Below are 21,561 nucleotides of genomic sequence, written 5' to 3'. Positions count from 1 at the left end.
AACGGGTTTAGTATCTTTTCTCACTATTTCAGAGGTGATGCAGCTTCGAGACTATGCTGCCCTGTCATGGGGGTGTTTCTTACAACCATGTGGCGAGTGCCAGGCCATCCAAGTGTGGCGATGCATAGTTCAATTTATCTGTGGCAGAACTGACTTGCACTTGAATTAGCAGGCTTTTTTATACACAGACTTGTATGGAGCTTGGCAAGACTGAGTAATATAGTTCGAGTTATCTAGAAATTCTATATTAAAGTTTGAATTAAGTAGCTTTCACTGTATTTTGATTATCTGACCGAATATTCGAAATTATCAAACATTTGCAGAGGCCTATATTTCTGCAATTCACATATTTTGATATTTGCTACTTGTTCACAGCTCGTACTTGTTCTGCCGGTGAGGTGCGCAGTGTGGAGCCATCCGTGGCAGCCGTGCTTCCTTCATCATCACTGGCACCAGCGGACGCTGTTGTGTCTGAATAGTGTCCACCCTCAAGGGATGAGGCCCGCTGGCTGGGACCCTGTGATCCTCCAGAACTACCCAGACCACCCAGGTTCAGATCCTCTGACTGGCCAGGCTGGTCCTAGGCATGAAAAGAGGAAAAAAAAAACAAAAAACATTAACACAACATACTAGAGGTGTGAGCAGATCAAATTAAAGGTTAGAAAGTAAACAAATACAATAAAAACTTTGGTGAAAAATGAGTTGCCAAATACAAGTACCGTTACTTTAAATTGGGTATTCTCACGATGGCGGAACCCAACACCCCAACAACCCTTAACATGCTACAAGGAATCCCCACTGTGTGACCCATGCCTTCAGTTGACGCTTGCACGAGTGCACATACCATAATAAGCATTCCTTGTGGGCCATGCCCCTTTAGTTGGCATACTGACAAGTTTGCTGGTCGGGCCAGCAGCATGTTGTTCCAGTCACAACTTGTTGGGGCTTGTGCTCCCAGGGCAACATGAAGCACGCAGCCACTGCTGCTGTTTTGCTAGCTAGAGATTCCTATGGGGTCACTGCGAGAGCGAGGGGTCGGCAGTCATGCTGCTGACTCCCTCGGAAGAGAGCTTCTCAAAGAACGGCTGCCACTCAACATCCGTTCCATACTTCCTGTGTCGGCATCGTGTCCCTATTGGGCCACCTCCTGCTGACGCATTGGGCTCTTGTTTCAACGCAATGCTATGCGCTGGGAAGCAAATGGGGAAACCGCCATCAACACAGGCAGCAGCAGGCGCAGATGTTTTTTCCTGAGAGTTCCCTAGCCTTGGCCAGGGACCATGGGTTATGAACATGGCCCCCTTCTGCTTGCTCGAGTCCAGGCCTGAAAGCAGTCCAGCGCTCGCCTGTGCGGTGCCGACAATTGAGCCGGGAGCGCTTGATCTGACACGGTTCTCAGTCACTGCCGGCCAGTGCCGGTGGCAAAGCTTGTTGAGCCATCTATGTGCGACCAGTGTCCAAGGTATGCTCCGCGCATTCTTCATGCTTCCTCGAGATGTGCCGCGCATCTCTGGGCTAGCCGTGTTTCCTGCTCCACTGCCAACACGTGGTAGCCTTCGCATCAGGCAAACGGCGCCACAGCCCCACTTTCAAGTGCTGAAACTGGGCTACAGGTTGTAACAAGGTCTTGGAGTTACTGCAGCGAGTGTTATGTCATGTTGTGTTGGTTTTTATGGCGCAAAGGCATCTAAGGCCATCATGTGCCAAACACAAGGTTGGGTGAGTTGTGTAAAATGTTTTATTTTTATACTTAGGTCATAGTTTGTGTAGAACGTTTATACTTCTTTCAAGAAATCTAAGACACGCGAAATCTCAACAAGGGCATTTTCTCCAAGCAAAAAGCTTGGATGTATTGGTATGTGTTCATTATAAACGTGTGATATGCTTTTTCTTTATTTCCTTAAATTTGACCTATGATATTAGAATGCGGCTTATTGTCAGCTTATCTCCACATGCTTTCCTCATAATAAACGTGTGCTTATGATTTGTGTTCTTGCTGCTTTTGGAGTGGAAGCACAGGCACACACTGCATGCTGACTGTGCCCTCAGCTTGCCCTGGCCCAAATCCACTGTATGCCGGTGAGGTGTCACACACTGATAATGGCACACCACAATTCCAAAAAGAACCCCCCCAAACTAAACAAGCAGGTGGTGCGCAGCATCTTGGCACGATGCCAGTCTATGCTCAGACAGTGTCTATGCTGAGGTAAAAATTTAACACTCTAAAATGTGTTTCAATGGAAGAGGCACTATGCTTGGACCACATGCATATCAAGAATTGGGACGGGTGCGGGGAAGGGGTGGGGTCGGATTTTTTTTGGGAGGGGTCTCATGGAACCCAGTTTAAAAACCCCTGCTCTAAATGTATGCTGGCACAGTTTACTCACAAAGTGCCATCCCCAAAAAAAAGCAAATAATGGAGTAATAATTCATTAGCGTCCATCCAGGCACACCGACACAGAAAGACATATAGCTCTCTCATAAACTCAACAGTTTAAGAAAAATTTGTTCTGGTTTTTGGTTCGAATCCAGGAACATCATGTACCAGGCAGTTGCTCTACCAACTGGGCTTGCCAGAATAACCAGCCCACCAAGTAGTAGGGCAAGAATGAAATCATCTCTTTTAGACAACCGGACACAGAGGTGACCTGTCTTGTGGAGGAAAGCATGGGGGGGAAAATAGTGGCCTGCGTGCATTGCTACAGCAACCACTGTGATCGCCCTCAAATTCATCAGAACCTAAAAAGTATATATCTTAGGACACAGCAGACATGAAAAACACCTACGACACAACTATCATGCTCAAAGCTAGCCCGCATAACCGGACTGTGTACACTGTGCCGGGGCACCCTTCACAATTCATAACAGTGTCTGTAAGGTTGAGGCTGTCGCGGAGCTTGCAGTCCAGAGAAATTGATATGCGAGGGCTAAGCGGGCAATTGTCATTGTGAGCGCTGCATTTCGAAAAGCATTCCACAACCAATGCTTTATCTCCAGATGTCTGCTCAGGTTGCTACTATGTCCATTTCGAGAACTGTCCTGTAGAGTTTTACCAGTGCCTGCCTGACTATAAACCGACCACTGACATCGCAACTCAAATAAGGAGGTATTGCATGACAACATTTTCCATGAAAGCAGTAATAAACTGTGATATCAGACCTTTTTTCCATTGACTACAATTGTTATAAAAAAATTGTATACAAAATGTTCACTGCCTGATTCCTGCTTCATTTAATACCTGGTAGTCCTTACAGGTTGTGGAGATACAAGCATATCCAGCTGTCCTTCCTGGCCAGTGATGACAGCGGCAGAGTCACGCGCTCCCACCAGGAGGGGGTAGTGGGAGAAGGCACAGTCTCCCTCCCTCCCCGCGACGTCGCGTCACTGTACTCGTCACTTAGGGAAGAGTGCATTCCAAACGCGAGGAGGAACTAATTGCTTCTTGTTGTCGAAACAAGAAACAACTTATTGCTTTTCGGTGTGCAATATTGCGAGGAATAAATCGGGGTGCTTGTGGTGGGAGACGACCTCTCTTGCCTCGCATGCTCCTGAGTCCCTAGACTCTCAAGAAGAGGCCCTAGAATCTCTCAGTGCATTTGGTAATTTCTGCATATTTGGGCAAACTCAAAATCGCACCTCTTTCAAATTGACTACAAATTGAATAGCAAACATTTTCAATTCGTAATAGAAATTTCAAACATTCACACACCCTTACCAAAAACATTTCTTTTCGTGTTTAGCTACCTGCATAACTTTTTGGGATTAGTATCTGGAAATATTCTATTTACAGCCAATTTCCATAACTTGTCGAACCCGGATATATCAAACTCAAGGAGATCGCGAAATAGTTCAATATATCGATAATTCAAAATACAGAAATTGGCTTGAGATGCCTCTTGCGATCGTGAAAAATGATACTGTATTTGTCACGTAATCAACCCCCTCGCATAATGAGATACGCTACGCCACACGTTCAGCACGATGAGAATGATCAACTCTCGGGAGAGAGAGAGAGAAAAAAAAGCTGCTGCTTAACGTCCGCAGCCGCCATAGCATATGCTAGGCCGCACATTCAGCACGACGAGGACGGCCGACTCTCGGGAAAGAAAAATTGCTGCTTCTTAATGTCCGCAGCAACCATAGCATACGCTACGCCGCACGTTCACCACGACGGCAAAAATAAACGCCTCAAAAAAAAATAATAAAAAAAAAATTTGACGCTTAGCATCCAAGCCGCCATAGCTTACACACGTTCAGCAAGACGACACGAGACTCGCATTGCACGTCAGCCGCCGCGCGCAGAGCGTTCACAACACACTCTGGAAAAAAACATCTGCCACGGGCTGAGCTGGCTTGTCCGCGCATGCGTAGTGCGTGCTGCTGCAAACGACGACTGAGAAAGAGAGACGAAGGCGAGAAATAAAGATCGGCAGAAGAGTAGGCACACCCATGTGCTTCGCTCTATCGCGCTTTTCCCCTCTCCCGAACACCAGGGCTGCATTGGTTCCCTCTGGTTCCTTCACGCACATGGCTTGCAAATGTTACGTGCTGGCGCGCGGCAAACGATCACCGCAGACACACGCGCCTTTAGGGAAAGAGCGCGGCGCTGACCTAGACCAGCCGTCTCCGAACTGTGCCCTTTCAATCCTTCCGCACGTGGCTTGAAAACATCGCGCGGCAAACGGCCGAAGGTGATGCGATCGTCTTTGGGGAAGGTGCACCATCCAGTGCGCGGAGTGGAGTTCTATATATTGAACGACCAGTGAAATTGAGTTCCATATACGACACAGCTTTCCTATACTTTTAAATGGGTTTTTAAGGGGTATTCCATGAGTTCGATCTAACCAAAATTCGAATTATCCGTATATATTTGGGTTCGACTGTATTCATACAGCATCAAATATTTTTACACTTTCGTAGTTCAAATAATTATATTTGAAGTCACCACAAGAAACAATGTGACTTCAAATGAATGTGAAACAATGCGCGCAGAGCGTTCACAACACACACTAGAGAAGTGTCTGCCACGGGCCGAGCTGGCTTGTCCGTGCATGCGTAGTGCGTGCTGCTGTGAACGAGACCGGGAAAGAGAGATGAAGGGGAGAGATAAAGCTCGGCAGAAGAGTGGGCAAATTTTTGCGCTACGCTCTATCGCGTTTTTCCCCTCTCCCGAACACCACGGCTGCATAGGTTCCCTCTTGTTCCTTCACGCACATGACTTGCAAATGTCACATGCTAGTGCGGCAGCGATCACCGCAGATGCGCGCGCCTTTGGGGGAAGGGCGCGGCGCTGGCCTAGGCCAGCCATCCACGAACTGTTCCCTCTCATTCCTTGCGCGCGTGGCTTGAAAACATCTTGCGGCAAACGGCTGAGGGTGATGCGATCGTCTTTGGGGGAGGCGCACGTCCAATGCGTGGTGCGGAGTTCGATACATCGGACAACCGGTGAAATTGAGTTCGATATACGACACAGCTTTCCTATACTTTTACATGGGATTTTCAAGGGGATATTCCGCGAGTTCGATATAACCAAAATTCGAAATATCCGGGTTCGATATACCCGAGTTCGACTGTATTCACACACAGCTATAACACGCAGAACAGTTGTGAGCAAACATTAGCACACCTGGAGGCTGAGAGCAATAGCCAGTTCCACCATGGTCTCATCATCAGCATCCGGTGGTATGTCCAGCAGTGGTGGAAAAGCCCCGCCAGCCCCGGCGCCGCCAGCCCCTCCCAGAAGGACCACAGCATCCATGCTCTCAAGCATCTCAAAGTGAGACTCCACATCTTGCTGAGAGTCAAGTGAGGCCTGCGGCTGCACATCGAGGCCACCTAAAGTCGATGACGAGCTTCCTGGCATGGACACCAGCGGCTGTGAAGTGGTCGACAGGGACTGCGATACACCCGTTGCCCCCGAGGTTGACGCCTTGCCACCATCTGCATGGTCAGTGCCGAAGTCACCTGCACAGTGTGCACCAATGGATGCTCTCGTGTTGAGCCAATGCAAAGCATTAGTGCACGTACAGAACCTCACTAGTACAATATTCGGGGGAAAAAAAAAAAAGTGAAGTTAATGTGCCACCAAGCAAACAAGCGTGTATGCCAAGAATTTGTGGCATCCTTTGTGTACACCTGTGACAAACTAGCGCCACAGAGCGAGAGGCTGGTAGTTTAACACATGGAAATGAAGTCCAATTTTCATGTTTTTGAATTTTAAACAAATCATTTGAGGGACTGTCAAATGTGTTAGAATGTGATTTCAAGTTGGATTAAGTTTTTGATCAAGTTCCATAAAGTGTGCGCTTGGAGAGAGAGAGAGAGAGAGAGAGAGAGAGAGAGAGACACACACACACACACACACACACACACACACACACACACACACACACACACACACACACACACACACACACACACACACACACACACACGGGTTGGCATGTACAGGTGACAACCTACTCTTGCGATTGGGCTGTACTCCACAATAATATAAGTTGTTGATTTCCAACGTGCAACATGAGGGGTGTTTGGACTGTATTGTGCACAGATGAAAGTGGATGAAGACGACATTTTCAATGCAGAGCAAGGGAGGTTGGCCGTTTCTATCAACTGCAAACCAGGATAAGATGGCCACCCGAGTGTTGCAAGTTACAGTAAAACCTCGTTAATTCGACCCTCGTTAATTCGGAAAATCGAATAATTCGGACAGCCCATCCGGTCCCGTCAACCGCATTTACTTTTCTATGGCGCAAAACTCTCGTTAATTGGGACAAATTTGGCCGCCCTTCGGTTAATTCGGACAGGCAGCGGAGCTTGAATGTATGTGTAAAAGGCGGCCATGAGGGCGGCTGACGATGATAATGATAGTGAATGAGGGATAAGCCTGGCCACTACAGTGAAAGCTCGTTAATTCACAACTCGTTAATTCGAAATTTTGGATAATTCGAAATAGTCATCGTGGTCCGGTCCGCAGTGCATAGAAGTCTATGCGCGTAACAGCTCGTTAATTCACTCAAAAATTGGTGCCGCCACCCATAATTCGAACTGCGCGCCGCCAAGCGGCGCTGTTAAAAACCATCGTTGGAAGCTTTCACGGCAGAACGATAGATGGCACAACCATCGGGGCGCCGCTAGGGTGCTGGAACAAGTACTAAACAGTCTTTCATGCCGCGACTCCTTCGAGGAACGACGTTTTAGTGTTATCGACCACGGTTTTGTGTTGCATTTCGTGAGCCCTCGTTGCACGCCGCTTGTTGTGAGCTTGTGTCCGCGAGATGTGTTCGCGTGGGAAATACTGTGCCAAGACGGTGAAGGAGAAAGTGGCTATTTTACGCGAGGTGAATGAACGGAAGGCCAGCAAAGTGGAAATCGCGAAAAAGCACGGGATTCCACCAAGCACGTTGTCGACGTACGTCCGAAATAGGAAGGCCATCGAGGATGCCTATGAAGCCGAAGATTTCGCCAGCAACAGAAAAAGGCTTCGATTAGCCAAGTATCCGGAAATTGAGACCGCTGTGATCACGTGGGTGAAAGAAATGAGAAGCGCCGACATTCCACTGAGCGGCCCAATTATCATGGCGAAGGCGGCCGATTTCGCCCTGCGCTTGAATGTGGAAGATTTTGTCGCCTCCGAAGGATGGTTTCACCGCTTTAGAGACAGACATAATCTTGTCTTCCGGGTGTTGTCTGGAGAAGCCAAAGAAGTGGATGCAGAAACTTGTGCCACGTGGCGAAGCAGTGCTCTGCAGCAGTACTTAGAAAGCTACTCGGCACATGATATATTCAATGCTGATGAGACGGCTTTGTTTTATAAGCTCCAGCCCGACAGAACAGTAACATTTAAAGGGAACAGCTGCGCTGGCGGCAAGCGAAGCAAAGAGCGGATTACTGTTCTGGTCGCCGCTAATATGACCGAGACGGAGAAGGTCCCTCTTTTTGTTGTCGGCAAGGCACATAAGCCTAGATGTTTCAAGAACATTAGGACGCTGCCGACGGAATACTCCGCCAACAGCAAGGCGTGGATGACGGGCGAATTGTTTAAAAAATGGCTCTTGAAATTCGATCGGAGGATGGAGCTAGGGAAGCGTCAAGTTCTCCTCATTGTGGATAACTGCTCGGCACACAAAGTCGACGCCGAGCTGAAAGCCACAAGGCTCGTCTTTTTGCCCGCCAACACGACTGCGGCCTTGCAGCCGATGGATCAGGGGGTGATCAGAAACATCAAATGCTTCTATAGGCGCCACATGATCGAGCGCATGACTTTGTGCACTGGAAACCAGAAGACCAGCACCATCACATTGCTCACAGCAATGCACATGTTGGTGCGTGCATGGGAGCAGGTCACGCCGTCCACAATTGCAAACTGCTTCCACCACTGTGGCTTTGCTGCCGGAAGTATGAAAGAAAGTGGCGACGATGGGAGTCCGGAGCCTCTGCCTGCGGCTGTGCGTGCTGTGCTGCAGGACGTCAGTTTTGATGATTACGTTGGAGTAGACAGCGATGCAGCAGTGTGCGGTGCCCTAAGTGATGAGGACATTGTCGCTGAAATTGTTGGGGAGCAGTCTGTCCCAGAAGAGGCAGAAGACGAGGATGACGACGAGGAGCAAGAGCCCGTGCGTCCATCCGCGGCAGAAGTTATGGGAGCGCTGAATGTCGTGCGCCTTTTCTTCAGCTTTGAAGAGGGGGAAGAAGACTCCCTGCGTCGCATTCGCATGCTAGAAGACCGAGTGAGTACGGTAGCCCTCAGAGAGAAGAAGCAGAAGATGATAACAGACTTTTTTGCTAAATAAATGTTTTTCGTGCCCTCCGGGCATCAAACGCCTTCATTTTTGCTCACTTTCATTAGTTCGAATTTTGGTTAATTCGAACTGGCCTGGCGGCCCCGTGGAATTTGAATTAACGAGCTTTTACTGTATAGCACGGGTGGCGCTGGTGTTCAACCGAAATGTAACAGCACCATACTCATTGCTATAAACATCAAATGGGAAAAGGCACGATGGGATACTTTTTTGTTTTCTGCTGCTGGCCGTACTTCGCCATTTTTCCTTTGTTTTCTTTGCGTGTGCATCGTAGAGCGCGCTTTGTCTCAGCTGTTGCGAGCGTGTCGTACGCAAGCTGTGCGCTTTTTTTTTTCGCGAGGTGTGTGCGTCAAGCTGGTGCTGAAGTGTGGACAGCAGTCCCCTGTTCTCATTTTTTCCCGTGGAACAAGCCCGATAGCGCTGCGTTCTTAGGCCCCCGCGATGGCTACCGCGGCCCCAGCAAAGCGGGCGAAGTACTGCAAAGTGAAGGTCTTGGGAGAAAAAGTCGAGATATTGAAAGCCGTAAAGGAAGGAATGCCTCGACAAGTCATCATGGCAAAGTTTAACGTGAAGAGGTCCACGCTGAGCTCATACATAAAAAATGAAGCTCAGATTTTCGAAGCCTACGACGGACAAAAGTTCAGCGACAAGCGAAAAAGACTCCGGACGGCAGCGCACCCAAAGCTAGAAGAGGCACTACTTCGGTGGATTTCTGACACGCGAAATGCACAGCTGCCCTTGAGTGGACCCCTCATCTGTGCACAAGCAGAAAGGTACGCACTAATGATGGACATTGAAGCCTTCAGTGCATCAGAAGGATGGTTTGACCGATTTAAGAAAAGGCATAATCTAGTCTTCCGTAGTGTCTGCGGCGAAAAAGGCGCTGTGGATGAAAGCGTCGAGAACGATTGGAGGGCTCAGCTTCCGAGGCGCCTTGCTGCCTATGAGCCCTGCAATGTATTTAATGCAGACGAAACGGCACTTTTTTACAAGGCTCTGCCTGATAAGACAATCACTTTTAAAGGGGACCCGTGTGTCGGCGGCAAGCGGAGTAAGGACAGAGTGACAGTTTTGCTTGCTGCGAATATTGCCGGCACGGAGCGGCTGCCACTGCTGGTTATTGGGAAATCTCAAAAGCCGCGGTGCTTCAAGAATATAAAGCAGCTGCCAGTAGAATACCGAGCGAACAAAAAGGCTTGGATGACGTCGGAGATATTTCAAGCATGGCTACGACAACTTGACCGCGGCTTTTCAGTCCAAAAACGCAAGGTGCTGCTTGTCGTTGACAACTGCAGTGCACACAGCAATATGTCCAGGCTCGAAAACATTGAATTACTTTTCCTGCCACCCAACACCACTGCTTCCCTCCAACCGATGGATCAGGGAATTATTCAATACCTGAAGAGCCGGTACAGGAAGCAGGTATGCCCTTGGGACGTATGCTCTTATGCACGGAAGCTGGACGCAAGTATGACGTCACACTTCTAAGTGCACTACACATACTGGTGCATGTGTGGAGAGAGGCACACCACCTGCAGTGATCGCCAACTGCTTCCGACATAGTGGTTTCGGTGATAGCACCGACTCCATCGGTGTGGACGGCCTCGATGCCAATGAAGATGATGACTACGAAAGCGTTCTGCCATCGAATGTTCGGCTGAGTGATTACGTCGCTATCGACAGTGATGTCGTTGCTGGCCACCTCACCGACGGTGAAATCATCGCAGAAGCCTTAGGAAGCGAACAGCCCAGTTCCGATGACGATGCATGCGATGAACTGCCGCATCACACTGTGACGGAGGCTGTTGACGCCCTGAGCGTTCTGGAGGACATTTGTGCAGGCTCTGCAGACAGCGTAAGTGCACTGCACCATTTGGCAGAGGTGCGTAAGATAGTAGTTGCGATGCAAGTTTCTCGCACAAAGCAGACATCTATAACAGATTTTTTCAAAAAATAAAGGTATGTTGGTGTGGGACAGTTTGTTGCGTTTTTTTTGCCCCTCTCGATAATTCGACATTCGGTTAATTCGGACATTTTCTCCGGTCCCGCGAAATCCGAATTAACGGGGTTTTACTGTATACTGATCACGACTATACAAGGCGCGAAACAATAAATAATGATTTTCTACCCTGCAAGCAGACCTGAGGGCTAAGATCTGCATGTGTTGGTTGTGTGCAAGGTGTCTAGCATATGGATCATGAAACATATTTTTGAACCAAGCCAGGTAAAAAAGCAAAGGACCATTTATTGGTGCAGTTAATCCTTAGAAGGTCAAAGGCTATTAGCGAGCACTTATTAAACGAGCAGTACAGATGACAACTTACCAGGGGTACTGCACTGAGCAGTGCGAGGGATGAACACTTTGCGTTTGCGCGTCTTGGGTCGCAGCACCCGAATAATGGCCTGCTTGGCAGCAAAGCTTACGACAGTGTCCTCACAAAGTAGTAGCCGGGCAAACAGCTTTGCCACCAGGCCCACATTTTCCATGTCCAGAGCCACGAAAGCATACATGACCTCCACCAAGGCTTGCACCTATTCATGGAAAAAGTGCAAAACAATGACATTAACGTGCAATGGTAACACTACTGAAAAACTCCGGCTCATTGCCTTCAGGGTTAAGGGAAGGGAATACTTCGGACTTATGGACTTCGGGAATAATTCAGACTTATGCGATATTTCAGACTTCATTCAGGAACTATCATAACGTACACATTTTCACGACCGATGTTTAGGACTGTATGGAGTCCTAAAGTTCTATGTTTCAGACCAAACTTGGCGCCAGCAATACTCTGGAGGTCATTTTTCTTTCCTCTACTACGACGTCCCTCATATCCAGAGCTGCCTTGGGACGTATGCAAGCCCCTTTGCTTTTTGTGTGTATTGAAAGGAGACTAATCCGGACATGTTTATTAAAAACTGTGTTCATTAAAAATCGTGTTCATTAAAAACTGTGTTCATTAAAAAATGTCATCCTACTGGCAACGAGGAGGCTTTAAAATTTATACATCCCGGATTGTTAAATATGACTGACAGTTTTGAGGGAGGCAAAGTAGTTTATTGCGTGAACGTAAAGCCCTTTCTATTTGGCTCTTGGAAATTCCAAGCTTCTCTATGCTACCGCTGCGCTTCAATGAGATCACTGTTCAAAAAGCTGACCAGGCGAACACTCCTCATCACTTCTTTTTGTATTAAAAGAATTCTTTAGGCGTTACTGCAATTTGAGCTTCTTTCTTGGCCGCTTCTGTCTTTGCATAACAGGAGTCTACTTGCTTACAGCGAGCAATTTGCCTCATGCATTACTGTCAGAACAGGCCAGGGTCGAGCTGCACTTCCCGAGCTTTGCAGGTTGGACTCATCAGAGTGATAATTTAGTGGGCCTGGGCTGGGCCCGAGTTTGAATCCGTGGACCTGGGCTAAGCCCAGGCTTTAGGTCTTGGGCTCGGGTATTAGATTCAGGTCTGTGCAGTGCTCTAAAGGATATTATCTGTTGTTCAAGCCAAACATTTTTCTTTTGAAATTAATGAATTTGTTAACTGCTTTATTATTTGACTTTAAAAATTGGTCGGTGACTTTACTTCAAGAAAAGCAGTGCTACACAGGATACAGCCATGTACAGTCAAATCTCATTACTACACGCACCACATTAATAAATTTTTCAAAGTAACGAATTTTTTTAAAAGTCCTCAGCAGATTTCTTATGTTTGCAATGCAAAAATGTGAGAATTATTAATTTCAATGTAGCACATATTTCAGAATAACATACATATTTTACTTTCTCTTCTATACGCGATGCGCAAAACGCCGACAACGCTACCTGTCGCCAAAGCCGCAAAGCGTAGGCAGGCTCGGTTAGGCGCTGTTCCTGTCAGCGTCTATGCGCGAGCATAGTGTTTTTGCCTTTGGTCGCGGTTTAACAGATATAACGCCGCTGTCAACCTTTAGCAATGTCCGGGAAGAATTGCTGCGTAGTTGGTTTTTCAAAGACACATAAAACCTTGCCAGGAACATGTTTGTATAAGTTTCAGCGATGCTTCGCGAGAATGACGGGAGTTGTGAATCGCGGATGTTCGATGCAGAAAGCAAGCAATCGCACCGAATGTCATTTGTTCAGGTTAATGTCATTTTTTCGACGTGCTACTATATGACCAATGCTAATGCCATTTCCAAATTATGGTAACTGTGATTGATATGCTAATATTGGAGTGCCTTCAATATGTTGCGAAGATGAAGGCGCTGTAAACGAAAGCAGCCTTTAAACTGACATTCATGTCTTGCATACCTTGTAACCAACCTTTTGATTAGGACTATCAATTACGAAGTTAGCGGCTGTATCGGCAGCATTTGTTTACGAAAGGGTATTGGAAGGTGCGCACGTCTGCGCTCCACTGCGAAACGCGTACGAGTTTCAACAACATACACTTTCCGCACTAAAGCAAGTGTCAAGAGCAACACGTAAAATAGGCAGTATCTAGTGTCCGACGGCGATTTTATAGAGCTATCGAGTATCTCCCTACGGCGCAGCATACTAAAGCCCCATTGACTCCCGTACGTTTCCGCCAAATCATTCGCTCGGTGTATTAAGGCCTGTCGAAAAATGCTCGAGATTAGCCTCATCAAGAAAGAATACCGCAAATTCGTAACGCTTGCTACATCGGATGCCGCGAGCTTGCCGCAACGACGCTGCCCGCGAAGGCGGCCGACGACGGCGCTTTTGCCGTGTGCTAGGCCCTAGTCATCGCTAGGCCTAAACGACTAAACGGTTTCACGTAAAAGCCGTAGCTAGAAGTGCTTTGAAAATAGTAAATATCCTATTCATAAAACTGCCTTACTATCAGTTAATTGTCTTACAAATTGTTTTACAGTACATGGAAGGTGTAACTTCGGCGACGCCTAAGCAGCACAGCTATAGAGAACGAAATCGGATGAGCTGCGTTACACCGGCGGCAGCTGCTAAAAGCAGAAATTTGCTTGTATTGCTGTTATCATTTCTTCCAAAATCTCGTTACATAACAGTGCTCCTCAGTAAAGATAAATGTTTTTAGATTCCTTCCTCAAATTAAGCGCGTATTATTTAAGATGAACAGAGCATGCTTTTCTGAAGGTGGCAAAAGAAATCCGCCGTGTCGGCGACTCGGCGCCAACGGATCGCGGCAGCAGAAGCGACTTGTTCCGCCCACGCTCAGTGCGATGGCTACGGGTTGGCTGGCAGCGATGGATGGCAGCGATGGATGGCAGTATTTTTTTTTTTTTATTACGATGCTATTTGGCATATTACACATAGATGATTAGCTGCAAAATTACAGGAGCACAGTGCCACTTTTGTAGTTTATTCTGGGTGTATCTTCTCACCGAGAGTGTGGTGTCGACATAACACATTTCCTCGTTGATCGCATTCGGATGAGTACCTCAAACTCATTCGATACCTAATGTCGTTTTCATCGAATGTCATTAGATTTTCTCATGTAGCAGCAAACAAATATAATTTTGAACGAGAGTCATTCGATGGAAAAGGCATTAAATTTGCTGTATGGCAGGGCTGAGTGATAACTATTTTTTCAGTATTTTCTGCTTGTCATTGCCCCTTCCGTGAACACTTCTTGTTTAAACTTGGTCGCGTCCGCTAGCCGGGAAGATACAATACGCATTAGATTTGTGAAACGCTTAGCCAGACGATCTTTAGAGTGCATTAACATCGCACAGCACACCGTTGCATTTTGCGTTTCGCCTCCACCTAAACGTGGGCGACTTCAGTCTCGATAACTCGATCCTCCTCAGTAGCCTGAGCCACTGCAGCGGGTTATTGAACAGATATTTGCCAATATGCGTTTTGAAACTTGCCATGCAATTACTTTAGAGACTAGCCAGTGTTGCTGTTGTCTGGCAAGATTACGAAAACATAACATGTCGCTGCATTTGCTATTCAGACTAAGGGCTCTAGAGCTTGTTATAAAGCGCCCTGTAATTCTGCAGTTGGGCACGAGGGTGATACAAATGAAATGAAGATACTAAAATAATAAAATAGGATATAAAATTAAAATCCAATATGCTCTTGGCTAACCTGTGATGCAGTTTTTCAGATATTGCCTCTGCTAATATCTCACTTCCACCATGAAATTATCTACCCGCTCTGCCTTTTTGACGACGGAATACATAAAATCCATGCTGTACAGGCAGTGGTAAAGCGCAAGCATGAAAAATCTGAACTGTTGCTACAGGAGCCCAATATGCACTATTTTTCTGATGCTCAGAATGCTGGTTTGCAAGCTCGCTGGCTTTGCCTGCGGTCGCATCGGTACGAAACCGCTCGCAGTTTCGACGACGCTGCCTAGTTTACTATAGCAATATATTACATGTAAAAGAAGCAAGCGTGTACCATTAAGCAAAGAAAGAACATTGGTTCATAGGTCAAAGGATGAACAAATTAGCGTGGCATTGTAATGAAAGCGGGACACTCAAAATGAGCCCCACTTCGTACGCAACCTTGTTGACGCTCGTCTGCAGCAGACACTTGATGCATATGGAGGCGGTGTAGTTCCAGACGGCCGGGATATCGAACACATATCCACTATTATAAAGTGCGATCCCCTTGCGCACACTGTCACCGCGGAAGTGCCCGCGAGACGCATACAAACGGCAGATCGCTCGCACGCACCACGGCCACGCTTGCTGCATGAGGCCTGCCTCTGGTTCCGACGCCCGCCTGCCGCTACACGGCTTTCAGTGGCGCCCCTATAGGTGCTGTGCATGGCGTATTATCTAGGAACATCAGTATTACGAATTCGGCTAAAATTAACAGCGCTGCAGCTTGCAACTCGCGCGTGAAACAGAAACCGCCATTTCTATATGTATGGTTTGTAGACTGTAGCAGTCATCATCACCAGGTGTATGTGCTGTAGTGGTGTAATGTAATGCGCGGTCGTGTGTGCTGCACATGGCAGAAGAAAACTGATTTCTTTAAATAAATCAGCTTTAAACTTTGTGCAACATTTTCATTTGAGATTTTGTTTGTCTATACACATGCCTGCTGCCAAGGTACATCATTTTCCAACCTAGGTTTGACCAGTGGCTTATAACCGCAGATTTTTCATTACAACGATATTTCAAAATAACGAATAATTTCTTGCGATCCCGCGCAATTCATTATATCGAGATTTGACTGTATTAGGCTGCAGGTTCACTGCTTAATCTTCCTGTGCAGCCTTCACAGGGCTCAAATACAACTTCACTTTAATGAAGAGAAAAGAGAAACAACGAACTAACGGTGGCTTCGATGTGGACCAAGCCATGTTTAGATATCGGAGCCAGAGCAGGGTTCTGTGGCCGCTGCCGGTGCAGATACCAAAAGGCCTCAGCCAGGATGTTCAGGAAGTGGCTGCTCTCCGAAGGTGGCAATGTGTTGGTTGCTATGTGCACTTTGAGTGGTAGGCCTCTCTCCTCAAGCACCTCCTCCTTGTTCACTGCGCAACACAAACATCCATCAGCATTTATTTCGGCTTAAATTAATACCACAAGCCAAGTACAGCTGTCACCTGTGAGGCCATGATTTCAGTGCTCGAAAAAAACCAATGTTCATTAAACAACTTGCAACAAACGCTTGTGTAACATCCCAAAGCAACTCAGGCTATGAGAGACGCCGTAGTGGAGGGCTCCAGAAATTTCGACCACCTGGGGTTCTTTAGCGTGCACTGACATTGCACAGCACATGGGTGCCCTGCTTTTCGCCTCCATCGAAAAGCGCTCGCCGGGGCTGGGATTCGATCCCACATTCTTGGGAACAGAAGTCGTGCGCCGTAACCACCGCAGCACCCCGGCGGGGCACAACAAATACTGTTTAGGCATTGTACATTGTCCTGTGCTAAAACATTTTATGGTCCTCAGTGCAAAAATTGTTTCCATGCTGTTAGGGAGCAGCTCTTAGGTGCCCATTCCTGCATTGTGTGTTGCTGGCTTGTCGTAGATGACGTAACTGGCCACCTGCTAGCTGTGGCAGATAGAAGCAGAGTGAACTGCCACCTGCCACGGCTAGCAGATGGCAGAATGGAGAGATGCAAATCCCATCTCTACATTTAGGGGAACGGGAAGAGGGACAGAGGGAGGGAGGAGGGGAGAGGAAAGCAACAAGTGAGGTTTATTGGCTTGTGGTGTGTGGTGAGGACGGTTAGAATGGAAGGAGAAGGTTATGTCAAAGACTGAAGAATGCACACCTTGAGGGAGGCGCTTATGAGAAGCCAAAGAGTGACTACAATGAAAGCTGAAGGTTACGGTGATAGAGGAGCTATGCGCAACAGGCAGGCTAGAATCAAACACACAGGAGGGGAATGTGGCTGAGAGTGAGGATGGCAGCGGAGGAAGAGGGAAAGGCAGATGTGAAAGGCGGAAAGTGGAGTGGGATGTGCTAGTGGCAGGAGAGAGGTGTAACGCTCAGTTTGCACCACCTGATGCTTAATAACGTGACGATGCCGAAAGTTCACTAAAGAGCATTTTAGAAGATACTGTTTCAGCTTCAGTTTTTTAGACTTGCATCAAGAAACAGCTTTAATTACAGACAAGTAAGCCACAAATTAAGCCCATGGTATCAAAATAAAAATGTGCGTGCACTCTGCTTTTGAGAGACCAAACAGTCACCTTGCGGTGGCCAATGAAAATACAGTCGAACCTGGATATATCGAATTTTGGTTATATCGAACTCACGAAATATCCCCTTGAAAATCCCATGCAAAAGTATAGGAAAGCCGCATCATATATTGAACTCAAATTCGCCGGTCGTTCGATATATTGAACTCCGCACCACGCACTGAAAAGTGTGCCTTCCCCAAAGACGATCGCATCACCCTCGGCCGTTTGCCGCGTTACGTTTTCAAGCCACGTGCTGAAGGAATGAGAGGAGACAGTTCGGCAACGGCTGGTCTAGGTCAGCGCCACGCCCATTCCCCAAAGACGCACGCTTCTGCGGTTATAGTTTCCCGTGCGCCAGCACGTGACATTTGCAAGCCATGTGCGTTAATGAACCACAGCACCGTTAACCAGAGAGAACCGGTGGCAATGAGAGGGGAAAAACGCCGATAGAGCGGAGCGCAAGGGTGTGCCCATTCTTTTTCAGAGCTATCTCTCCTTCCTCCCTCCCGGCCTTCGTTCACAGTAGCATGTTCTACGCATGCGCCAAGCCAGCTCAGCCAGTTTTCAGACAGAACGTCAGATGCTTGCTCCATCGTGTGTTGCAAACCCTCTACGCGCGCCTGCGGACGTTACCAAGCGGCAGATCTTTCTCTCTCTTTTTTTGCGAGAGTCGTTCATTCTTATCGTTGTGCTGTACGCGCGGCATAGCATAAGATATGGCGACTGCGAACATTGAGAAGCAAGTTTTTTTTTTTTTGTATTTTTTTTCTGCGGGAGTCATTTATCCTTGCATGTATGTATCAACAAAAGCACGCGGTAAAGATCACGACACCGGCTTTTAGCATTTTTCGCTTAAAACAGCATTTGCAGATATCACGCTTTCCAATGATTTTGTGGCAGTCCCAAGCGCAGCGTGATAAATCGAACCAGGCTTGTGTAATCAAGCCATCAGGGGCCCTCTGCCGAGTTTGCTCCCCGCCACCGCAGGAGCTATCAAAAGATAAACACGCTGTGATGTTATCGCTGGGCAGCATCTTGGCACGCTGCCAAGAAATGAGCTGTGGATGAGACAACCAAAACGGAGTGGCGAGAGTCATCGACATGCAAGCGAAAATGCTGGCGATTTCTGCGGCGGCGACAGAGAAGCCTTGTTTTGAGCTGCCGCAGTGGTTCGAGTGGCGAGAGGGACGCAGTTCCAACAAGTTGGAAATTTTTCGCTCTGTCGCTGCTGCTCGTCGCTGAGATCGCTCAATCGCTTGCATGCGAGCGAGCTTTAACGCTTTTTTTTCTCCCAAATTCTCGAGTGCAAAAATGGAGCCCGCCAGGGTGGTACAGTGGTAAGACGCCCGACCACTATCCGGAATTCCCGGGTTCGAACCAGACCTCAGCGGCTGCGTTTCGATGGAGGCGAAATGAAGAGGCGTCCGTGTGCTGTGTGATGTCAGCGCACGTTAAAGATCCCCAGGTGGTTGAATTTACTCTGTAGCCCTCCACTACAGCTACTCTTCCTTTCTTTCCACTTTAACTCCCACCTTCCTCCCTTCCCTTACGGCATGGTTCAGGTGTCCACAGAGACAAGTGTGACAGATACTGCGCCTTTCCCTGCCTGTGAACCAATTATCATTTTATTTATAAAAGTGGAGGGTGGGTTCATTATGCGAGTGGGTTGATTACGCGACAAATACGGTATCGGTTTTTCGCATCATAAGTGCCGTCACAAGCCGATTTCTGTATACTGAATTATCGACATATTGACATATCGAACTATTTCGCGATCCCCTTCGAGTTCGATATATCCGCGTTCGACTGTGCTGTAATTAGGTCTTATGGCTGATGGTCCACATTCCGCGATAAAATGCAGGGCTATATTTTGTTTATTTATCAGGTAGTGCCAGCCGCAGTGTGAGGCCTTGGGCAGGATCACAGTATAGATACATGTAAAGATACATGTATTGATTGATGTATTGTTCACTTGTAATATTGTTGTATTTTACCACCCTGCTTGGACCTGAGCAAGGTCTGCAGTATCTAATAAATAAATAAAAATAAAAGATAGCCTATTCAAAAACATTACCAGATGTACCATGTTTAAACATTTGTAACCACCTTGCAGCCTAAAACTGATATTTCCGTAGGTAACCAATTGAGAAAACACTATACTCATGTGCAACTTCTATTTCATTACTGGCCCACTGTGGTGGTGCAGTGGCCAGGGCGCTTGACAACTGTGCTCAAGGATGCGGAATTGAATCCTGGCCGCTTTTGCATGGAGGCGAAATGCAAGAAGCCCTTGTGTTGTGCGATGTTAATGCACGTTAAAGGACCCCAGGTGGTCGAAATTTCCGAAGCCCTCCACTACGGCGTCTCTTATAGCCTGAGTCCCTGAGTCACTTTTGGACTCAGGCTACCAAATTAAACCAGAAAACTCACTTCCCTACCGAGTCAGCAGCATTCGTAAATCAAGCAAGAAAAAAAACAAGCTCACTTTCCTCAGGGCCTTCTGCAGGGCTGGTGGCAGCTTCATGGGACTCGGCAAACTGTACAAGGTTAGCTGGCCTAGCACAAGCCACCCCACGAGCAATGGCCACCAACCGGTAGAAGGCTTCACCATCCAAATCTTGGAATGGTGGTCTTTCCTTGCTACTGTTGTTGAGGCATTCCAGCACATAGCTCAGAAGAGCTTGGTCCTGCAATGAAATGAAAGAGCTATGAGGTAACAAAAGAAAGGAAAAGGTGAAGGTCCGATGAAGTCTCGTGATTCGGGAGGACTTGCCTCTAATGGTGCTATAAATGTAGCAACAGTGCCCTTTACTGCTGTCACAAGGGGCATTTCGAAGGCCCTCGAAGGGCTTCGAGCGCTGCCATACGGGCGTTTTCAATGGCCATTGAGTCGACAGTCTATTGAGTCAATGGAACAGCTCAGAACTCTATCGAGAACTCGAAGTCCTTCAAACGTCGCGCAAAGTTGCTAGCGTTGATCCGAGGAATGCCATGCGCACGTTTACGATACAAAAAAAGATGAACAAGCGTTATTTCATATCTTTATTCTTGCAGTAAAATATTAGCGTGCGTAATAATTTAAAAATACTATCACTCTTTTTTAATTAAAGGCGCATTATTTTGTATTCTCTACCACTGTAACCTGTGCCGCCGAGAAAAGCACACAATAAAAAGCACAGACGTATGAATGTTGTCCTTTAAAAACAGCTAAAAACCCACAATTACTAAAGAAAGGTAACAATTATAGTTTATTTTGCATTCATAGAAATATGATAATTTTTTAAGCAAACCCGAAAGCAACAATAGTGGCGCCACAAATGTTTGGCACCAAATACCAGGACTATTTCAACAGCCTTAAAGTTTTGCCGTGTAGCAGCAGCACAACTCAGAGTTAAATCGCGACTGAAACTCTTGAAGGCTGTCGACTTAACCGAATTTGAAAATGACAATTTATTTGCCTGCACATCAAAATGGCTGCACATCACCACTGTGTGCTTGCGAGTGCGCACTGTGCAACTGGCGATTGTGGCGCCAGCAATGCGCAGGCTATAGGATGCCTCTTCGTGGTTGCGGATGTGCAGGCCGCACCACAGCTGTATGCTCACGGACGCATGCTGAACAATTATTGACCAGAGTGCAGATAATGTGTGGACCCTGCACCACTGATTAGTGCTTGTGGCGAGTACGAAAGCTGCTGATGTTTTAATGACTATGTACAGTCTTTGACAAAAATATACAGCCCCAAGGGATTTGCTTGTAAGCCTTGTAATTCGGCCCATGGAGGTACTCTCTTAGAATACCCAAGCTTGACAAGGGAGAGGACAAAATTTCTCATCCCCTGCAAAACTGTGAATGCTGGAGATAAATAACGAGCCCAGTTACTGGCCTAGGAAGCAAACCCCTTCGGCTGTATTGACAAACACTGCACATCCTAAAGAATGCAATCATGCACCATGTCCCTGTTTGTGTTATACGTAAGCTCTACTGTGTGCAGCTTCTGACAATTGCTACATGATGCCGCTCAGGCGATAAGCGACCACTCCTGCCTGGATCACTATGATACTCAAACAAAACCTGGCAACACATGGTGATGCACTTCTCTAAACACGATCATACAATGCGTGCTTCTATAGTGTGGGGACTG

The 21,561-nt window shown here is 47.3% G+C and overlaps 1 protein-coding gene across 4 annotated transcripts in view; it reads right to left on the bottom strand.

Annotated features, from left to right (window-relative positions):
• The window catches only part of poe (E3 ubiquitin-protein ligase-like protein poe), a 298,383-nt gene that overhangs the window by 109,534 nt on the left and 167,288 nt on the right, over window positions 1-21,561 (bottom strand). For 3 of the 4 annotated variants that reach the window (XM_084589458.1, XM_084589459.1, XM_084589461.1), the window contains 5 exons: window positions 19,903-20,104; window positions 16,062-16,258; window positions 11,126-11,333; window positions 5,627-5,964; window positions 383-580 (listed from right to left, as the gene is read on the bottom strand). In XM_084589458.1, the coding sequence (XP_084445584.1) occupies window positions 383-580; window positions 5,627-5,964; window positions 11,126-11,333; window positions 16,062-16,258; window positions 19,903-20,104 (1,143 nt within the window). The remainder of the gene's footprint in view (window positions 1-382; window positions 581-5,626; window positions 5,965-11,125; window positions 11,334-16,061; window positions 16,259-19,902; window positions 20,105-21,561) is intronic. The other variant, XM_084589460.1, reaches the window with a different exon arrangement.

This window comes from Amblyomma maculatum, chromosome 1 (genome assembly GCF_055883805.1).
Source record: "Amblyomma maculatum isolate TAMU_Amacu chromosome 1, ASM5588380v1, whole genome shotgun sequence".
Taxonomy (NCBI): domain Eukaryota; kingdom Metazoa; phylum Arthropoda; class Arachnida; order Ixodida; family Ixodidae; genus Amblyomma; species Amblyomma maculatum.
Note: the sequence above shows the minus strand (reverse complement) of the source record. Positions and strands in the feature narration are given on the sequence as shown.